The sequence below is a fragment of the Perna viridis genome, chromosome 1, assembly GCF_037379345.1.
Source record: "Perna viridis isolate PV_CMFRI_1.1 ecotype Kerala chromosome 1, ASM3737934v1, whole genome shotgun sequence".
In the NCBI taxonomy this organism is placed as follows: domain Eukaryota; kingdom Metazoa; phylum Mollusca; class Bivalvia; order Mytilida; family Mytilidae; genus Perna; species Perna viridis.
The window spans coordinates 62128929-62151262 of record NC_142445.1 but is presented as its reverse complement, the minus strand read 5'-3'; the positions used below and the strand labels follow the sequence as shown (position 1 = coordinate 62151262).

Here is a 22334-nt window from a genome sequence, read left to right as displayed (position 1 = left end):
CTTATCAAAATAATAAGAAGTTTAATCACTTTTTTGAAGGAAAAAATATTAACAAATGGCTGTGTTCGCGTTGTCAATCGTATGCTTATATTGGTTCTGAAACACCTAATCATTAATATCATTGGATGGTGTATATTCTTTTTTTCCGTTGTATTTTCTTATGAAACTAAGCTTCAACATAATTTAAAACAACTGACTTATATCCCATCTATAACATAGACAATGGTTTCATACTTTGTCATTGTTTTGCTTTGTCAGTTTTTCACAATAATTTTCACAAGTTTCGATCATTCACCTGGTGAAAGCAGATTGTGAGTAAGCCAGAAAATTCCAGGAAGATGAGATAATAGAAAGTTTATACACAATTATTGATGGGATGTCATCAACTGTTTTATATCATCTAATGCGATGATAAAAAGGAATAATCATTCCCCACCTGACATATTTCTACTTAACTGCATTTCGCAATAGACGCACATTGCCTTAATACTTTTTATTCTAGTTTCTGAAAGCATTAACTATCAAGTATTACACAAAAAGAAAATTGCATGAAAATGGCACTTTTAATCAATGTGATGATACTCTGTATAAATACTCTCCCATGCTACATATGATCATGTAACCTGACAATGTCTTGTACAGTTTATACGCATAATTGAAAACAATGATTTTTAAAACGAAGCTTTTCTGTTGTGAATGGTTAGAGCAACATAAATTAGTTATTTTTCTAAATGGAAGTCTTAAAATGAACTCTTTGTTGCCAGTATTATAACGTGAATCCAAGAAAGTTGAAACAAACAATACTGACACGTGAACTTCATTCATGTATGTGGGTATACCTGTTTAACATACCGTTCCAACATGAACATCATAAAAGTGTTTCCGAGGACAGAAACAATATCAAGTATTCGAGATAATTGTGTTATTCTGTATTGATTTCATTCCGGAATCTTCGGAATCAAAGGCCGAAGCAAGGTCTGGATAATAACAAGAAATTCTAATGATAAATAATAGACAGAAATAGAACTCTCTATTCGCGTCAAAATTGATTTTCCTAGTCCATTTGCTTTAATGATATTCTTTGACTTTGAAATTTGTCCAAAGCATTGTAAGCAAGAGCATAAAACTGAAATGCAATCTCATCTAGTCTTTATCTGATATAAATGGAATGGGTAACCATTAGAGCTTCATGTCTAGTAAGTTGTACCCTTGTATGAGAGCATAAAGACATTTTTACAAGCTATGAAAGAAGTCAATGTGTTAATATAGGTTTGGCAAAAACAAAAATAAAAAAAATGGTCCAGGTTAGACGAATTTATTTGAAACTGTGGTCATTACAGGATTGTAGACACGACAATGAAATACGTCTAGCCGGTAGCACATGGACGTTGATAGGGACATTGTAACTAATTTTATATATTAAGAACTCTTTATAATATCCATACACCCATTTGACCCCACCAAAGTGGACAAGTTGTTTAGGCATATTTTATTGCTTGCATTGGAACTGTGACAAAGTGATATTTCGGTGAAGTATAATTTCAGTCAATATATCGTGACTGACGGGGTACATGCATAAAAGAAAGAAGTGATGTCGTTGCAACTACATACCAAATATGATTGACCTAGTACAAGTGGTTCATATTTAATTGACTTAAACATAAAATAGATTCTTAACAAAGACTTTAAATATTTAAAGTCAACAGACTGTAACTGCAGGGGCATAAGCATGAAATGAATATAGAACTGCTAATGCAACTGTATACCAAATATGATAATATGATTGACCTAGCAAAAAATGGTTCATATGTGATTGACCTTATCAGAAAACTTGACATCAAATCTAAAACATGAAATTTAAAATTTTGAAGTCGATAGACCATGAATGTGAGGCATATGCATGAAATAGATACAGAATTGCCAGTGATAAAGTTGCATACCAAATATGACTAACCAAGCATAAGTGGTCCATATTAAAATGACCTAATCAGAATCTTAACGTTGATAAAGTAATACCTTAGTCTCGCCATCCAAGACATTCGTCGCAGGCGAGACAAATAAACACAAAATGTTACCTTCAACCTACTTTTTACCGAGAGTGAAATTACCCCCCCCCCCCATAAAAAAAGCCACACGCCAGTGTCTACAAGATCTATAACTGGAGTATTGAGGTTTAAAGTGAACGTAATAAAGTTAAACAGTTTAAACTAGTTCCAAATCTTGTGTAATAATATGATTTTATGCTTTGTCTACCAGGAACGCACTTACTTCTACTTAAATAGCATTTAAGTTTATTGATAATGTTCCGTTATGTCTCCACCAATAAAAATATGCGAGACTTTTTTTAATGCACATGCTTAAAGTATCAGCTTGAATCTTAAACTATCCACTGTGTAGACTCTTTAATTTACCACTAGAAAATGCAGTATATCCTAACAAATAGAAAAGGGCTAATGTAACCCCCATATTTAAAAGTAATAATTCCAATGATGTTAAAATTATCGTCCTATTTCACTCTTATGTGTAATATCTAAGGTCATGGAGGCTGTGTTTATAAACATGTACATAATCATTTACTTGAGAATATCATAATAATATACAATCGGGTTTTACTAAAGGAGACTCCGTGGTCAATCAATTCGCAGCATTGGACAGCGGCAAAGAAATTAAAGTGATCTTCTGAGATATTAGCAAAGCTTTCGACAGGGTCTGGCATAAGGGTTTATTTAAATTAAAACAGGCTGGAATTGAGGATAATCTTTTAAATTGGTTTAAAAATTATCTAGAGGGAAGGTCTCAAAGGGTAGTCGTAAATGGTTCTTCTTCGGAATGGTTACCCATTGGTGCTGGAGTTTCTCAGGGTTCTATTCTTGGTCACCTGTTATTTATCTTATTTATCAATGGTATAGTAACTGATATAAAAGCAAACATCAGATTATTTTGAGGATGATACCAGTCTCTTCCTCATAGTCGATTCCCCTAACGACACAGCCTCCATACTTCCTGGTAGTCGATTCCCCTAACGACACAGCCCCCATACTTCCTGGTAGTCGATTCCCCTAACGACACAGCCCCCATACTTCCTGGTAGTCGATTCCCCTAACGACACAGCCCCCATACTTCCTGGTAGTCGATTCCCCTAACGACACAGCCTCCATACTTCCTGGTAGTCGATTCCCCTAACGACACAGCCCCCATACTTCCTGGTAGTCGATTCCCCTAACGACACAGCCTCCATACTTCCTGGTAGTCGATTCCCCTAACGACATAGCCTCCATACTTCCTGGTAGTCGATTCCCCTAACGACACAGCTTCCATACTTAATGACGACTTAGTTAAAATTCATAAATGGTTTAAACAATGGTTAGTTAACTTCAACGCCAGAAAAACAGAGACTATTACTATTTCTCGGAAAAACAATAAACCTGTTCACCCCACGTTATATTTGAATAATCGGCCTATTCAGTCTGTAGACAATCATAAGCATCTTGGTCTAATGATTTCGAACAACGGCTCTTGGCATGATCATACCGATTACATTATCAAAATAGCGTATAACCGATTAAATGTTCTAAGGAAAATTAATGTAGAATGATTCTTGATAGATTTACTTTGGAAAAGTTATATATGTCTTTCATTCGACCCATTTTAGAATATGCCAATGCCATTTGGGATACTCAAAATCAAACTTTGATAGATAAGTTAGAAAATGTTCAAATCGATGCAGGAAGAATTGTAACTGGTGGGACAAGGCTTACTACTTTACAAAAACTTTATGAAGAAACTAAATGGGAAACTTTGGCTTCCAGACGTAAAACTCATAAACTTTTTCTTTTCCATAAAATGTTAAATAACAAAACACCCAATTACCTATCAGATCTTGTCCCTGGTACAATTGCAAATCGCCACAATCATAACAATAGACAAGCAAATAATATCGCTAACATTTTTACTCGCACTAATATTTACGCAGACTATTTTTTACCTTCAACAGTAAAACTGTGGAACGAATTAGATGTAAATGTCAAGGCAGTAGATTCTACTGCAATCTTTAAGCGCGTAGTCAAAATGATAAAGTACCAGCTTACTATTATACTGGTACAAGGTTAGGACAAATACTATATTCACGACTGCGATTAAATTCTAGCGCCCTTAATTCCCATTTATTTTTTTTTTAATCTTGACAATTCATCTACTTGTACTTGTGGCGAAATTGAAACCACTAAACACTTTTTATTCCACTGTCCAAAATATCGAACTCTAAGAACTGAACTTCTAGCCTCGCTAGCTGAAATCCCTGTTGAAATCAATACAAATCTTCTAATCTTTGGATCTAACCAACTGAATGATGATCAAAACATTGCCATTTTTTAACTTTACTCAGTTGTATATTATCAAAAGTAAGAGATTTACTTGACTGTTTTGTATATTTTAAAACTAACATTCACTGTACTTTTGCCCACAAGTCATTTTCCCTCTCTTTTTCATCTTCATTTTCAATTTCATATTGTATACCAAAAACCTAAGTTTTCATCATATTTTATTCAATTGTTCGTAAATATTATTAGAGTACGAGCATGCACTATTTATACATATTTGTCATTTAATTACCTAGGAAACGGATTTATAAAAGCTTAAAGCTTGTTTCCGAATCCTTTCCTTACATTGTACTTATGTTATTATACTATTGTTTGAATTTCTAAATAAAACATGTTTACACTAATACACGCTGTTCGGCTGCGCTAAATAGTCAAACAACTGGCATTTCTGAAATACGTTACTCTCGACAGAACGATTTTGAGCCATGCATGTTTCATCTACATCTAAATATATGTAGGCCGTTGCTAACACTCCGTCCTTATTAATGAGTTACATAAACAAACTTAGTATTCTGAATGAAATAATATAAAGTTTTCTTAGAGACATCATTGTTGTAAAAGCGATCAAGTGTCCATTTTTAAAAATCACTCAAGACAAACGAACCTACATTGAAAGTAAACAAAAAGTGTAGGTTTTAGGTAAAAAAGTAATCAAATGAGCAGATGCTGAATCTGATAGATAAATACAAAAATACCAACAATGTGACTGTACTTGTACCTGTAAGACAAGTAATGAGTATTAAGAAGACTTATAACAAACTTTCCTCTATAGTTCTCTTATAGACTATGATATTCTTGTCAATAATTTCCTTGGTATTGATAGCTGCCCAGGAAATGCACCATGCCATGCATTAACGGAATTAACTCCATCTGAAATAAGGCAATTACAATCTTTTGTCCAACCCCCGCACTTGGGAAAAGCCGAAGAATATTCTTCCGTTTGGGGAAATCCATAATCGCATAGAAAGAGAGAAAAACTCATTTATAATGTTCAGCGTATATTTGGTACGGTACAGTTTGGTTTCTGCACAAAAGAGTTTAATTCCTATTGACAGAGAATCCATTATCAGTATTTCGGTGTACTTCTCCTTTGGGACACATAGAGAGCTTCTATCTAATATGTATCTGTAAAGACTATGTATTGACTATTTCTGTAAAATCATCAACTACATTAAAGAATTCAAAATGATGAACCGATAATGCTTCGACATGTTTTTTGTTTGTGATTCATATAGATCCCGAAACTCACGTATCAACGAAGAGGTAAAAAATGTTGATAGAATGATGCATACTATGATTTAACTAGAAGTAAATGGTTCAGTAAATGAAGAGTTATATGTGACAACGGTTCCTTTACATTTATGAACAAGTTTTTATTTCTTATAAACAACGAGATCAAGTTATAGATAAACTTTTGTTCGTAAATTATAAAATGATTTACCAAGAAACAAACGATAAAGATATGTACTGATTCATCTATCTAATATAAAGACTTGTTAGACACTTGTTTGAAATTCATACACAATTACAGCGACAACAGACCTGAACAATAAACCCCTTGATAATGTTTACACTTTCCTGATCAAATAACAGTAATACCTATTATCTCTCTTGAATATTTATAGTTGATCTGAACTGTCGGCCGTGGTCCTTTAGGAATAAAATATTGCATTAATTTGTGGCCTTAGTCTTCGAAGACATCCATTTTTTGTGAATGTGGGTTGTCTTAATAACGTTAGAAGGATGACGAGGAACAAAGCTGGATTATTGGCGATTTCATATCGACTTAATCCACCACAAAGAAAAGAATGTGAGTAAACATAATATATGGTTCATTAGACGGAGCTATTGTTAGATTTTCCAAAAATATGCTATGTGAAATAAAAATGACGTTTTGTTGACAATAGTGTATTGTACATAAAACTGAGCATTTTTTTTTTGTTTCAATATAGTAAAATTAATAATTCCGACAGAAAACTCGAAAATCAAGGATCATAGAAAACAAAAAACCCGTATTAATAATTTTTATGTCTGGACGTCATAAATTTTCCTACAAATAATATTACGTTTAAAACCCTTAGGGCACACGACAACATAGAAAAACAGACCGATTACAAACATTAAATGCTTTAACAAGACAAGGGTTTTCGGAGATTAAATTGTAAATTACTTTCAATACTCCCGGTACTGCCTACAAAAAGAGTTGAGCTCGGACAGTTCTAAGTAAAGACTATAAACGCCAATAGGAAAATTTATTGAAACAAGTATACAGCATATCGAGATTTGCAATACATACATTGTATGATTGGTGTTTCTGTGTTTTATTAAATAAATTCAAAAACACCAATGGTAAATATTTTCCAAAGTTTGGCATGCCGTACCCGTGTTAAAAGGAGTTACTTCTGGGCATCAGCATTATAACGAAAACAATAAGATGGCAATAACTTGGAAGGAACAACATAGCATACATACATTGATAGATGGAAAGTAACTTAAAAGCGCTGAATGTTCAATCTTTTTTGACTCATCATTGAAACCAAACAATCAACACAATAATTAAAAATGATGTCTAGGGACAAAACAACTGTCAATAATTTAATTTCAGAAGAAACACAGTTTCTGATTGGATAAAAAATATCGTTTATTATTTCATAGACCAAATTTTGCCATGACTGTGACGTCTTCAAACTTTTTTAATTATTTACTTGTTGAACTTTGGTACTTGAATTAAATTATAACAAATGAGGGTTATATTTTTTCGGTCTATTTGAAATGACACAGGTTATTTAGTGTGCACCACGTGATTGTTGTCATTTCTTCATAGACCGAAAAAATATAACAGTCATTCCTTAAATGTCTCAAACAATGTTTCTATTATCTTCAAGGAATCAAGTTCATCAACCTAACAGGGGTTTAACTGTGTTTAATTATTCACTATATATAGATATACGAATATGATGATATATTTAAAGACAAACAAAGGTTATGCATCTAATACAGTTATTTATTCCTCAAACCATTTCAGACAATCCGTCAAAAGGATCTCAATCAGTCATCTAAAGTTCTATTCAATTTGGCTTACTCCATGACCCATGGGGATTTTCTTACACATTCGGAGTTCAGTCGTTTTCCGAGTCTCTATTGAGTTTTTTGTATTGCATAACATTTCAAAGAAAAGTGACAGGAAGCTGAAGTAGTATTCACACTTAGTATAGTATTGTAAATTTAAATTGTAATGTCATGAAAAGAAATTATGTCATTCTCGTAGATGAGTACAAAATGATAATCCAGCATACACTTTAACGTAAATTGAGTTCAAATTAAACGTGTTTAACACGTAACACTTGAAGACTAAAGGATATGAATATTAACCTGTGATTCGATTCTCTGAAACTGACACGACTGTAAAAAGGGTATCCACTGAGTTAAGCTAGATCATACCTACTTCACAGAATTAATTTCAATGAGAGGTATACCCCTTTCCTTCCGAGCTTAAATATAATAATTATGCACCAGAAAACTTCCATAGATGGAAATAGGCTTATCCATTAGAAAAAAAAACGTTTGTCCAACAGATAAAATAAATTCAACATCGGGTTCTTTAATGATCATCACGACATTAAATTAAGTTGATACGGTGACTTATATGCACTTAGTCTTCGTGTTATCGTTTAAACTTTTTAAAATTCTAAATATATACATGTATTAACTTTATTAGTGTTCTACCGATCGATCTTGTAATTTATACAAAGGAACATCCTCCAATGAAAAAAAAATTAAGAATAATAAAATATATAATAATTTATCTTGATTGGTTCAATTGCTACAAAACTTATGTTCCGCAAATACGAATTAATAGAACCAGCAGAATAACATACTTTGCCATACAATAAAAGGGTTATTGCATAAATACTGGAGAATATTATCCTCGTAGAACTCATGCAATATAAAATTCTATCCGGCATGATATTTTGCAGTGTTCATGGTATAATTATATTATCGTTATGTATGCTAGGGTTCTTTTGAATTTCAAAGAAAATGCATGTAAAATCTAAAATTCACGAGGACTATGGACTTAACAATGTATCAATTAATTATAGCCACATATATAACTATTTATAACAATTTCATATTCGATAAGTCAGATCAGTAATGTAAACAAAAACTACAATTCGAATTTTCATAAGCAATTTTCAGTAAGGTTTTATCATTTGAAAAGAAAAATCTTTTTTCTCAGGATTGGAAAGCATAAGAGGTAGCATATGTTCGCATCCAATACTTTAATACTATCAGGCAATTTACACACATAACTTAATACTATCAGACAACACACAGTACTTAATGCTATCAGGCAACACGCAGTACTTAATACTATCAGGCAACAAACAGTACTTAATACTATCAGGCAACACACAGTACTTAATGCTATCAGGCAACACACAGTACTTAATACTATCAGGCAACACGCAGTACTTAATGCTATCGGGCAACACACAGTACTTAATACTATCAGGCAACACGCAGTACTTAATGCTATCAGGCAACACACAGTACTTAATGCTATAAGGCAACACACAGTACTTAATACTATCAGACAACACACAGTACTTAATGCTATCAGGCAACACACAGTACTTAATGCTATCAGACAACACACAGTACTTAATACTATCAGACAACACACAGTACTTAATACTATCGGGCAACACACAGTACTTAATACTATCAGACAACACACAGTACTTAATGCTATCAGACAACACACAGTACTTAATACTATCGGGCAACACACAGTACTTAATGCTATCAGACAACACACAGTACTTAATGCTATCAGACAACACACAGTACTTAATACTATCAGGAAATTTACACACAGTACTTAATGCTATCAGGCAACACACAGTACTTAATACTATCAGACAACACACAGTACTTCATGCTGTCAGGAAATTTACACACAGTACTTAATGCTATCAGGAAACACACAGTACTTAATGCTATCAGGCAACACACAGTACTTAATCCTATCAGACAACACACAGTACTTAATACTATCAGACAACACACAGGACTTAATGCTATCAGACAACACACAGTACTTAATACTATCAGGCAACACGCAGTACTTAATACTATCAGACAACACACAGTACTTAATACTATCAGGAAACACACAGTACTTAATACTATCAGACAACACACAGTACTTAATGCTATCGGGAAACACACAGTACTTAATGCTATCAGACAACACACAGTACTTAATACTATCGGGCAACACACAGTACTTAATGCTATCAGGCAACACACAGTACTTAATACTATCAGGCAACACACAGTACTTAATACTATCAGGAAACACACAGTACTTAATGCTATCAGGCAACACACAGTACTTAATACTATCAGACAACACACAGTACTTAATACTATCAGGAAACACACAGTACTTAATGCTATCAGGCAACACACAGTACTTAATACTATCGGGCTACACACAGTACTTAATGCTATCAGACAACACACAGTACTTAATACTATCGGGCAACACACAGTACTTAATGCTATCAGGCAACACACAGTACTTAATGCTATCAGGCAACACACAATACTTAATGCTATCAGGAAACACACAGTACTTAATACTATCAGACAACACACAGTACTTAATGCTATCAGGAAATTTACACACAGTACTTAATACTATCGGGCTACACACAGTACTTAATGCTATCAGACAACACACAGTACTTAATACTATCGGGCAACACACAGTACTTAATGCTATCAGGCAACACACAGTACTTAATGCTATCAGACAACACGCAGTACTTAATGCTATCAGGAAACACACAGTACTTAATACTATCAGGCAACACACAGTACTTAATGCTATCAGGCAACACACAGTACTTAATGCTATCAGGAAACACACAGTACTTAATACTATCAGGCAACACACAGTACTTAATACTATCAGACAATTTACACACATAACTTAATGCTATCAGGCAAACACACAGTACTTAATACTATCGGGCAACACACAGTACTTAATACTATCAGGCAACACACAGTACTTAATGCTATCAGGCAACACACAGTACTTAATACTATCAGACAATTTACACACATAACTTAATGCTATCAGGCAAACACACAGTACTTAATACTATCGGGCAACACACAGTACTTAATACTATCAGACAACACACAGTACTTAATACTATCAGGAACCACACAGTACTTAATGCTATCAGACAACACACAGTACTTATTACTATCAGGGAATTTACACACAGTACTTAATGCTATCAGGAAACACACAGTACTTAATGCTATCAGGCAACACACAGTACTTAATACTATCAGACAACACACAGTACTTAATACTATCAGACAACACACAGTACTTAATACTATCAGGAAACACACAGTACTTAATACTATCAGGCAATTTACAACATAACTTAATGCTATCAGGCAACACACAGTACTTAATGCTATCAGGAAACACACAGTACTTAATGCTATCAGACAACACACAGTACTTAATACTATCAGGCAAAAAACAGTACTTACTACTTTAATTCTTCGTCATTAAAACCAATAATACAAACGAAATGTTTGAAAGAGTAATAAAGGAATTCAAGATTCTAGCGAAAATAAAAAAGAATGAAATCCAGGGATAAAGACCAGACATTTAAAACAGACACACATAACAAACACCATAAAATAACCAAAATAATACATACAAAGTAACAAAATATGACGTACGTGACTTTACTATAATCAACAACCAATATTAAACGTTCTCAATACACACAGACACCTGGTAGATGTCATTGTTAATACAATGACGCAAATATATAACTATACCTAATAAAATATAGATATACTTAATAGGGATCTTAAATATGTGGTGTTGATAAATATTGCAAATTTAGCAAAAGATAAAAAGAATATATACTATTTCTAGTGTTGAATTAAAGTTTGAGGCCAACAAGCATTTTTTTTAGAATAAAGGGTCTTTCAAATTGAAGTGATACTATACATAACTAAAAAAAATGAAAATAAAATGCTCATAATTTTTATTTTTGATGAAATTTCACTCGTTTCTTTTTATAAGTAACTTTTGAATTTCTTTATTTAAAAAGGCTTATTTTATACAAGTTCTCTTCATTCAAATTCATTACCAGATTCTCGGACCAGCAGCAAGGTTAAGTAAATAGAAGTGTTCTATCATAATTTTCCAATTGTTATGATTCGCCTATGTCCATCATAATGATAGGCTTATGTTTCTTGGCAGTATCATTATAGGAACTGTAGAAAAACTTAATGACTGCTTTAAAAAAAAACCCAGAGAATATCAAGTATTCAAGAATCCTGTTCTATGCCTTCAGTTTTTGAAGGAGTCCCTCTAAAGATGCGTGGTCGAAATGCTGTGGGTTTTTATAATCACTTTCAGATAATTCAGTATTGTTCGACTCGGTTTTTGATATACTCATGATAGTTTTCTTTATTACCAACATGTGAAGTTCATATTCTAAATTTTGACAACGTATTCACTTATGAAATAGAAAGAACCAAACATACATATATTAAGGGTAATAATAATTATAAAAAAAACAAAAACAAAGAAAATACAAAAAATCAAAAAAAAAAAAAAAAACACACACACACAATATAAATGGGCTGCAGGAAATTACCACCAGTCAAAATTGGTAGAATAAATCAGGCATGTAGTCAAAACAGTACAGAAGATGAAACACAAACCTACGTATTTTGTGTAGGGAAATTTCTTCAAATATAAACCAACGAATCTAAGCAACAGCAGTAGGATAGGTCAAAAAAAAAAACAAGACCGGAACGTGAACACAGGAAAAATAGACCACTTACACACATAATGCAACGAACCATGTATTATAGATTACACATTAAACTGAAGTGAAGGAAAACTAGGTATCTTTAGGATGGAATAAATATCTGTGGGCTCGATTTGGTAAAATTCCAGTATAATAGCAGTCCCTATTCAATTTTTCAAACAAAAACTCATTCCATCCCGGACACACAATAGTTATGCCAAAATCATTAATTTGACCTTAAGGTCAATTATGGTACGAATCACCTTGTCCTGAGTTGGTCTACCTTCATACCAAACATCAAAAGCCTATACCAAAAGACAAAGATGTAACAGTCCAGACACGAATTTGTATGCAAAAATCAATAATTTGACCTTGAGGTCGAAGTTCCAGGACATAAGTCACATGGAACCTGACAAATCGTGTTTAGCTCATCTACACTCATGCTAAGATCACAAGCAGACACCAAAAAAAAAGTTATAGCCCGGATACACAACACGTCGTCTTGTGCTGTTCTACCCTCATGCCAATTATCAAATGCTTACACCAAAATACATCATAGATATAGCCTGGACACGATTTATTACGGACGGACGGACTATAGTGCCTCCGCTACATAATAGCTGTTTTTTTAAGACGTCACACAAAAACTAAAACTCGAACAATATGAACTCCTACAAAATCTGGGAGGGATATCAGGTGCTCCGGAAGGGTTAACATGTCATGCTCTGCAAGCGACACCCGTCGTATTGCAAGTGAGCATAATCGTCAAGCATCTATATAAACAAGATATGCCAATAGGTCAAGCTATTTGCATATTATTTCATTCATCAAAACAAACAACTGTTAGATAGATGTAGAAGGGTAACATTGATATATTCTTTTGCACTAAATATAAGGAACATATCACAAGTCTTCCGACAAAAAACGACAATAAAAAAACAAAACTAAAACAAAAAAAACAAAACAAAATGAGCAAAAAAAAAAGAAAAAAAAAAAAAGGAACGCTGAAACAATTGATGCTTTCTAATATTCGATATTTTTCAGATATATTTTTCTTAATCTTTCAAGCAATTCTTTAATAGGTCCCTGGCGACAAATTTATTTAATTTTTATGTATTACTAAAAGAAAAAATGAGCTACAAATTTACTTAGCAAAATATTACCAACATGTGGAGTTGTTCATCTTAATCCTCTCATAATACTGCTGTTCGGGCGTTAAACCCCAATAATCAATCAATCAATCGTATTTTGTCATATCATTCATAAAAAAAAAACAATAGATAGAGGTAGACTTTTTTTTAATGAAAAAGTGTTAGATGTATTGGCCATGTGATAGAAGAAAATTTCATAAATATAAAAATTCTTGATATAAATATATTTTAAATGAAATTCCTGTACCAAGCCATGAACAAAGTTGATAATGTTATTTGGCGGTTTATCCTTGATTTAGCCAGCTTGTTCTTTTTGATATTGCCCTTCCTATTTTTTTTTATTATAACTTTGTTAATTTTGAAAGTTTTAATTTTGTTTTATCTAAAAAAAATTCTTAGAATGACAAGCGTCATCTACTAGTATTTTCAAGACTGGATTATCCAACATGTTTACAGTAAAATAATTAATTTTCGCTCTGGACAGAAAAGAGCGATAATAGTACCAGCAAATTTGATTTTTAACACTATACAACGCTTTACATTTTTTGAAACGTCGAAAATTGATACCCGCGAATATGTTCAATTAACAGAATCCGCGAAAATACGTTTGTAAGCAACCGCGAAAATTAATGCGTTTTATTTAAACTGGTTACAATACGAAAAACAATTGTACATTATTTTGATAACATATTAATTCATAAAATGACTAGGAATTTGTATTGAAACTTAAGATAAATAATATCACTTATTTATGAATAAGGCATTAGTGGCAAATGCTTAAAAGAAAAAATAACTAATGATGTATTCTGATTTATTATGATTATTAAACAATAAATCAACACAAGCTTCAAGGAAAATAAAACCTTTCCATGTTTGTTCCCACCCTTCTTCAACATTAATGCATACCATATGATGTTTGTATGTTCATTGATTCCATTGTTGTAAGGAGCAACAGCTTTTAAAGAATTTCATTTTTATTTCTGTTTGAACAAATTCTTACAAAGAGAAAAAAAATGAAATGTTTTCTTATGCATACATTCGTTAGAATAATAATATACATCTGGACTAATAAATGAAATAGACAATAACTAAGTCATAATTTAAAGTCTCTAATAGCATCATTCGATTTCATCATGAATTGTTGAAGATATCTGAATTTCCATGACCATATATAAAGATTGAACACATCTACATTATTTCTGACTTGTGTAAATTTTAAACGTAGAATATTACAAACTAGATATGTGTGAAAATAATTGGTATGAAACGTATTGCTCAGTTTATTATAAACATAATCAAAAACTGCCTCTAGTAAATCCGCACAATATTTGTTTTAATCCGATTAGATCTGCTGCTTCAAAACTAAACTATTCCAAAGTAAAAACTATAGATGGTTATTTAAGTATAGTACAACCAACATTTTAAAATTATATCAAAACAGTATAATCTATTTGCTCTCCTGTTTTTTTATTACCACTGTCCAACAGAGAACATGCATTATTATTATTATCATGCTCTGATAATTCAAAATAATTTTACTCGGTTCTAAATACACTAATAAAAATTCTTCATTTCTGACCTGTAAAGTTATCAATTTTGTTGCAAACCACTAACAGTAAATACTTATATATAAAACATTGATACATTTAGCATCCTACCAATTCTAAATGACACATCTCTATGCAATTCTTTGTGTCTTTTCCAGATATAAAAGAGTAATCAAGAGAACCAAGAGCTAGCGGAAATCGAAAGAATGTAATCCAGGGACAAAGACCAGACATGGAAAACAGACAAACACAACAAAGAACATGAAGAAACTAAAATAATACATACAAACTAACGAAAGTAAATGAACAACTTGGACTCCACCAAAAACTGGGAGCATGGACCAGGTGCACCGGTAGGATAAACGTTCTCTGCTTTTCTAGAGACATCCACCGAGTTGCTAATAAAAACTAAAGTCCGGGGTAGACGAAAGAGGAAAGGAAAACTATGACACGTCATCCCTTTCATGTTCACCGCCTGAATATAGCTGAAATATTGCTGCTCGGGCGTTAAACCCCAATAATCAATCAATCATTGAACAAATCAGTTTTCATGCAGATGGATACACCGTAACGATCCACGAGTTCATGATGACGACCATAAAACTTCTGTAGTAATAATTCTCACCTCCTCATAAGATTGACTTAAGACATGCATTAGATTAGGTTTAGTAAATGTCAAACTGTAATAGAAGTCAAAAGCAAAGTGATAAAAGAATTTCCATTAGCATTTATTTCAAGGTACATTTGTTTGTGGGCTTTCCTATACTCCAACAAAATGAGCTTCGAGGCAAATAAAATAGTAGGTTTGATTATCACATATTTACCGAAGGTGATCATGATTAAAGAAATTATGAAAATTACAAATGGCACAAAGAAGAATGTTACCAATTATTTCGAAAAGGAGCTGTTTATTTTAAACATTTTGTATATTTTCATAATTGATTACAGAATAACAGAAAATTAGGTGAAACTGTACATACACTAACAAACCTTATCACTGAAAAGGTAAAAAAAATACCATGGACAACGATTGTTTATATATATATATATATATAAAGGTAACGATGTTAGAACTGTCAAATTTGCGATGCAAATGTTTGGTCGTTCCCTCCATGGGACTCGAACTCGTACCGCTGTGACATCTATGGCAACACCGCCTGCACGAAGTCCAGCGCCCTAGACCACTCGGCCAGCTAGGCTATATAAAAATACAGCTTCCGCTGGCCGGGTCATTCCTCCTCTTAGGATTAATCTAGCGCTGTAACTTAGTACACGATGTGTGGTAGTACGAGAAAGTTCATTTAGATGTTATTATGTAGAATAGAGGATCAAATTAATGATGCATGTCACAACAAATCAATATTATACAAACGTCTCAGAATATGACTACTCTATTCGCTACACTGCTCCATCGGATCAAATTGATACTGGGAAGATAAATAATATGTAGGAGGGTACGTCGACAGAAAATATGAGCATTTCAATTATACACTTAAGTTTGAATTCATGACATAAAATAGAAAATGTTGATATTGAAATACGAGGTATTTCTTTTCTTCAAAAAACGTTCTTTGAATATGATTTGAAAAAAAAAATGCGCTTGATAGTTGTGTAAAACTTCAGTAAAACAACTGAGACGTGTTAAACTCAGCTTGGTTTATACTTATACTGAAGGTCATTTTAAAATATACAAATATGTATTGTCGAACTTAAACTCCGTAAATCACATTATATTTTTTTTCTGAAATAGAAAAATATCAGTTATCCCTTCTTACTTATTGAGTCACTGTTTTCCTTGATGTTAAATTAAGAAACATCTCAATTTGTCTTTAAACGTCTTGCATACGGAAACATTATACTTTAAAATATTTACATTGAAATAAAAAAAATAGTAATAGAACAATATGGATAGAAAAATAAAAGGACAAAGGAACAGAATGACAAATAAAACACAATAAATTTCTAATAGACGATCGAGATATTTAGTGGTAATTCCACTTATTAAGGTGCTAAACGAAAAACGATAGTTTAAAGAAAGAAAGAAAAAAAAAGAAAAACAAACAACAAAACCAGAGACAAAAACAACAACAACAAAAGGAATACACGGTATTCATGTCCATGTCACATTTTGCATATTTAGAGTCCTAGTACTCGGAAACTAAAATTCTGAAAATTAAAAAAACAAAACCAGATACTTTTGTATGAGATTGATAAATGAATTGTCCAATTCTTCAACAGACAAATCCATACCAATTATTTCATATTCCTATACTTCACCCATTGCATCAAAAATGTTCAATTATAAAAGGCTATTGCAGAACCTCGAGATTGAGGACTTCAAGGCTAAACCACCTGACTGTTCTTGCAAAAACTCTCCATTCAAATATGGTCTCGTCTGAATATAGCTAAAATATTGCTGCTCGGACGTTAAACCCCAAAAATCAATCAAATATGGTCCTTCTGGTCACGTCATTACAGGAGATTTAACCATCATCGAAAACGAATCTCTGCGTAATATCTTTTCTAAAGGTCCCAAGTACCGTGAACCACGCTCCATAAATTGGAATTATAACTTCAAAGTTCTTATGGATGCCGTCGAGGACTATGCACGAAAATGGATAAAACGAGAAGAAGACATTGATTCTCTGTCAGAGTAGTTAAAGGCCGTGATTTTGAAACGAATGAAAGTTTTAAGTAGGTCAATGAGTGCCAAGGCTACATCGGTTTTCAAAGACACAGATGTAGCAAAAACATTGTCTACTATACATGACAAATATGTTGTCGTACCAGCAGACAAAGCCCAAAACAACGTTGTTTTTGTCTGCAAAACGTTTTACGTCCAGTGTTTATTATCAAAGGTAGACGTAGAAAATAATAGCAGTGACAAGACCTATACTGCTACCACACTCTCCAAAGAAAAGATTGTGGAAAACCATAAATCCTCTTTTGGTCCCTCTACCAAGGACGATGATTGTGATTTACCGTCAATGTACTGGATTCCTAAACTCCACAAAAATCCATACAAACAACGTTTCATAGCTGGATCTGCAAAATGTACCAGCAAACCTCTATCAAAACTTTTAACTTCTATACTCACAACTGTCAAAGAGGGTCTGCAGACCTACCACAATACTTGTTACTCCCGTAGTGGTATTAATTCAATGTGGATCCTGAAAAATTCGAAAGATCTTTTGAAGACAATCAGTTCAAGACTATTATCAGAATACACTAGCATCAAAACCTATGATTTTTCAACACTGCATATTTCTATTCCCCATACTCAGTTAAAATCCCGACTTAAAAAACATTATTCATCGTTGTTTTTTTTCCAAAAAAGATGGTACACCTAGAGACAAATATATAGTTCTTGGTAGAGATTCCTCATACTTTGTAAGAAATAATTCCAAATCATCTTCCAAATATACAGAGGAAGATGTTTACAAAATGCTAGAATTTTCATCGACAACATATTTGTCCAGTGTGGTGGACATGTTTTTCAACAAACGGTCGGCATTCCAATGGGAAAAAATTGTGCTCCTTTACTTGTTGATCTATTCCTTCACTCTTATGAGGCTGACTTTATAGCTGATCTGATCCGAAAGAATATCGTTTGGCTAGATCCTTTAATCTCAGTTTCCGCTATATAGATGACGTATTATCTTTAAACAATCCTAATTTCGGGGATTTGATGCATGGCATCTACCCCAAAGAACTTGAGATAAAGGATACTACAGACACTGTGAAGTCAGCCTCATATCTTGACCTACACTTAGCAATCGATGGTAAAGGAAAACTACTGACCAAACTTTACGACAAACGTGATGACTTTTCATTCAAAATTGTCAACTTTTCTTTCATCTGTGGCAAGATCCCTTCAGCACCTGGGTATGGAGTGTTCATATCACAACTCATACGTTATGCCAGAGCTTGCCGAAACTACGCAGACTTTTTGTATCGCGCTAGAACTCTAACAAATAGGCTTCTGGAACAGAGTTATGTTGCTACAGGATTGAAGTCATCACTGCAGAAGTTTTATGGTCGTCATCATGAACTCGTGGACTTATGGTGTATCATGAAAACTGATTTATTCAACGGGTCATAAGTTTTCCTTTCCTCGTTTGTCTACCCCGGAATTGACTTTTTATGAGCCAGTTTTTAGTGGAGTCCAAGTTGCTCATTTGCTTTATCTACTTCGTATGTAATATTTTAGTTACTTAATGTTCTTTGTTGTGTATGTCTGTTTTCCATGTCTGGTCTTTGTCCCTGGATTGCATTCTTTTGATTACAGCTATAACCTTGGTTCCCTTGATTACTCCTTCAACCACGTGTGTACATATTAACAGACAGATGCAGGCAGCTAACAAGACAACATGAAAGTGACACATACTAAATATGAATCAAAACTTTTTGATGTTTGACTAATTTAATCTAATATCACAATGTGCAATATACTGATAAATGTAAACAAAAATATCATTTCACTCTTTTGATCCGATGCCAACAAATTCTTGAGAAAACTTGTCAACTTTTAACTTTATTTAGCTTTCAATCAATTTAACAGGATGATCTTTTATATCACTCTACGTATATCGTACCTTATTCGTAACTTGTGTATGTTACCAATGAACATTGTGTAATGTTTTATTGATGTACTTCCGGTCAATGACTGAGCTACAGAATTAAAGCTTCATCGCTTTGAATGGTTCTGGATGGTTTAATGGTCACGAATCGTATTATTATTGACCAAATTGAGTTGTACATCCATGTTAAATATATTAATGAGAAAACATGTTACATAGAATAGTGAAAAAGGCGAGAACATATTTTCTATCACTAAAAGGTAAATGACTTGTCAGCATACTAGTGCATTTCAGTCACCGATCTTATCATTTGGATAGTTATAATTGTTATAGTTATAATAGTTATGAAATACAAATTAATTTACATAGCTGGGTAGACACAAAAATATTTTCGCCACTTATGCCTTTAAGCAGTTCAGGCGTGTTCTTTCGAGTATTTTTATGTGGACTTCATGTAAAAGAAAGTTTTTTCAATGTAATTAAAATGATAAATTTTGGCATGACGTGAAATAATCTTTAGGTTGATGCATCCAACAACCAAATTGTAGTCATTGCAATAAAAAAAAATTAGAGATCAATAATTAGATATGGTAAATATTTTCTACGGGAGGGAGCACACAAGATCTGTTTATATGACTATTCCAGCTATTAAGGTTTTTATTAGCAAACAAATGTTTTAAAGCAATCATGAAAAGGGGGAATGAAAATGGCGACAGATTATGATACTAAGTAATTGCAATTTATTGTACTGTAGGATATTTTACGATTAAAATTTAGACTACTACAGTTAGTCATACAAGGGTTGAGATTATACTCCTCTAAAATGTCGATTGCACATGCTACTTGCCTGTGTCATGTAGAACAGCACAATATATTTATGATAATTATGTACATCAATGATTTTGTTCGATAAACAAAGAGCCCCCGTACAGATTGAAATATTAATTCAATAATGTAAAATATATTAAAAAAATTAATTATAGCGTTTGTTATATGACCTGCTTCAAACAAACATTTGTCAAGTTCTGATGAAATTGCTAGAACAATACAGAAAAATAAAGTAAAGTAAAACTTTTAGTCGAACGGTAAAAAAAGCAAATATCAGTTCTTGCCTTTCAAGCAGTTATGGCCCCGTGCGGGTCCGGGTGTCAAAAGAATTGGCCTGCAGCAGCGCTGAGATTGTCGTAAAAGGCGACTAAATAATGCTCAGAACCAAGCCGGGCGTAGGCGCTCTGCCCACAGAGCAACTGGGTTGTATGCCCCAGGGGGTGGAATGGGGTACCCCTGGAGTGTTACATGCTGGGGTTGTCAGCCTATAATACGGAAAACCTGACCGCAAACCATAAAGGTGCAACGTGTTGGGAAAGATGCCACGTTCCTCGCACGTTAAAGAACCCTGTTGTGGTATTCGATAGCAGTAGGAAGCTTTGCGCTCCGCAACAGGAGGCCCGACCTTATCCATCCCTCTCCTTTTACTAGTGGCCATCAAAATTTGTCAACCCTATTATTGTATCCCATCCCATTTTTCATTTCATCATCATTTTATGTTCATTTTATCATCCATTTCATTTTCATCGTCTGAATATAGCTGAAATATTGCTGCTCGGACGTTAAACCCCAACAATCAATCAATCAAGCAGTTATGCTTTCAGTTTTTTCAGGAAATGCTTGATAAGCAAAATCTACACAAGTGTCATGAAAACTTTATTTAAGAGATTACGTAACGGGAAAATTTCCTTTTTAAAAGCCTTATCACACTTGAATGCAAATTAACTTTTCTTAACAGTGCTTATCATCGATCCACCAACGAACTGAATAGAATTGCATATAATTCTTACCTTGTGCTTCCCACATGGTGAGGCGAGGAAAGGCTGGACATACGCCTGAAATAGATAAACAAACCTGTAATTCAAGATCCATAACTCATGCTCAGAAAATATTATAATCTACAGGTTTGAAACATCTGTGACAGAAAAGTATTGATTCATGTTTCATATGGAGGAGTCAAACTTGCTTTAAATATAATTAGCTTTTTTTCTGGTAGTCGACTCTATCACCTCATTTCTAATCCAGTCAAAGAGCGATAATGCAGATTTTATTTCCTGCATTGCTTATTTATCGCGCGAATCTGAATTACAACCCTTCTATCGAGATGATGATATTATTTAAGTTGTCTTATAAAACATACACCTATGCAAATATCAGTTCTTTACAAATCTAAAATGGTCAATATTTGAACTTATGAAATATATGCAACATGTTGCATGTAGCAACACTTCACTGCACCGAAAGAATCCTCCTTTTTTACGGTTGCATCACCAAAATGGTGTAGTTTTTTTTTTTGTTGAGAAAAGGCAAACAATACAATTAAATTTCGCAACGGCGGATCAGTATTTAGACAACATCTGCAGCAGAAGACATTATGCACATGATTTATTTTTCAGTTCCACTTTTATCGTTATTGACTATTTTATATTTTTATAGACATAAGCGATTTATTATATGCCTGTAATTCAATGCAGTGAAGAAGAACGTAAAACTTGTCAAGACCTCCGTGAAGGAAAATCAACAATATTTATTACCGTACATATGTGATTCATACTTTAAGTAATGAAGCATGTTAATAATATGTAAAACCCATATATCCAGAAAATATACTTACGGAACCTATATGAAATATGAATTTTGGTTTAACATACCATTCCAGTGATACATATATTTTAGCAATAGCGAGTGCATATTAAATATCGTTTAAATTATTTGTTTCAAAAAAGAACCTTGTATGAAAACTACAATAAATACTTTTCGA

General features: G+C 33.1%; 1 protein-coding gene across 5 annotated transcripts in view; it reads right to left on the bottom strand.

The window, feature by feature from the left end:
* Positions 1-22334, bottom strand: part of LOC148629743 (potassium voltage-gated channel subfamily B member 1-like) — a 123105-nt gene that overhangs the window by 50567 nt on the left and 50204 nt on the right. For all 5 annotated transcript variants that reach the window (XM_088556408.1, XM_088556371.1, XM_088556366.1 and 2 more), the window contains exon 2: positions 21364-21408. In XM_088556408.1, coding sequence (XP_088412534.1) covers positions 21364-21408 — 45 coding nt within the window. The remainder of the gene's footprint in view (positions 1-21363; positions 21409-22334) is intronic.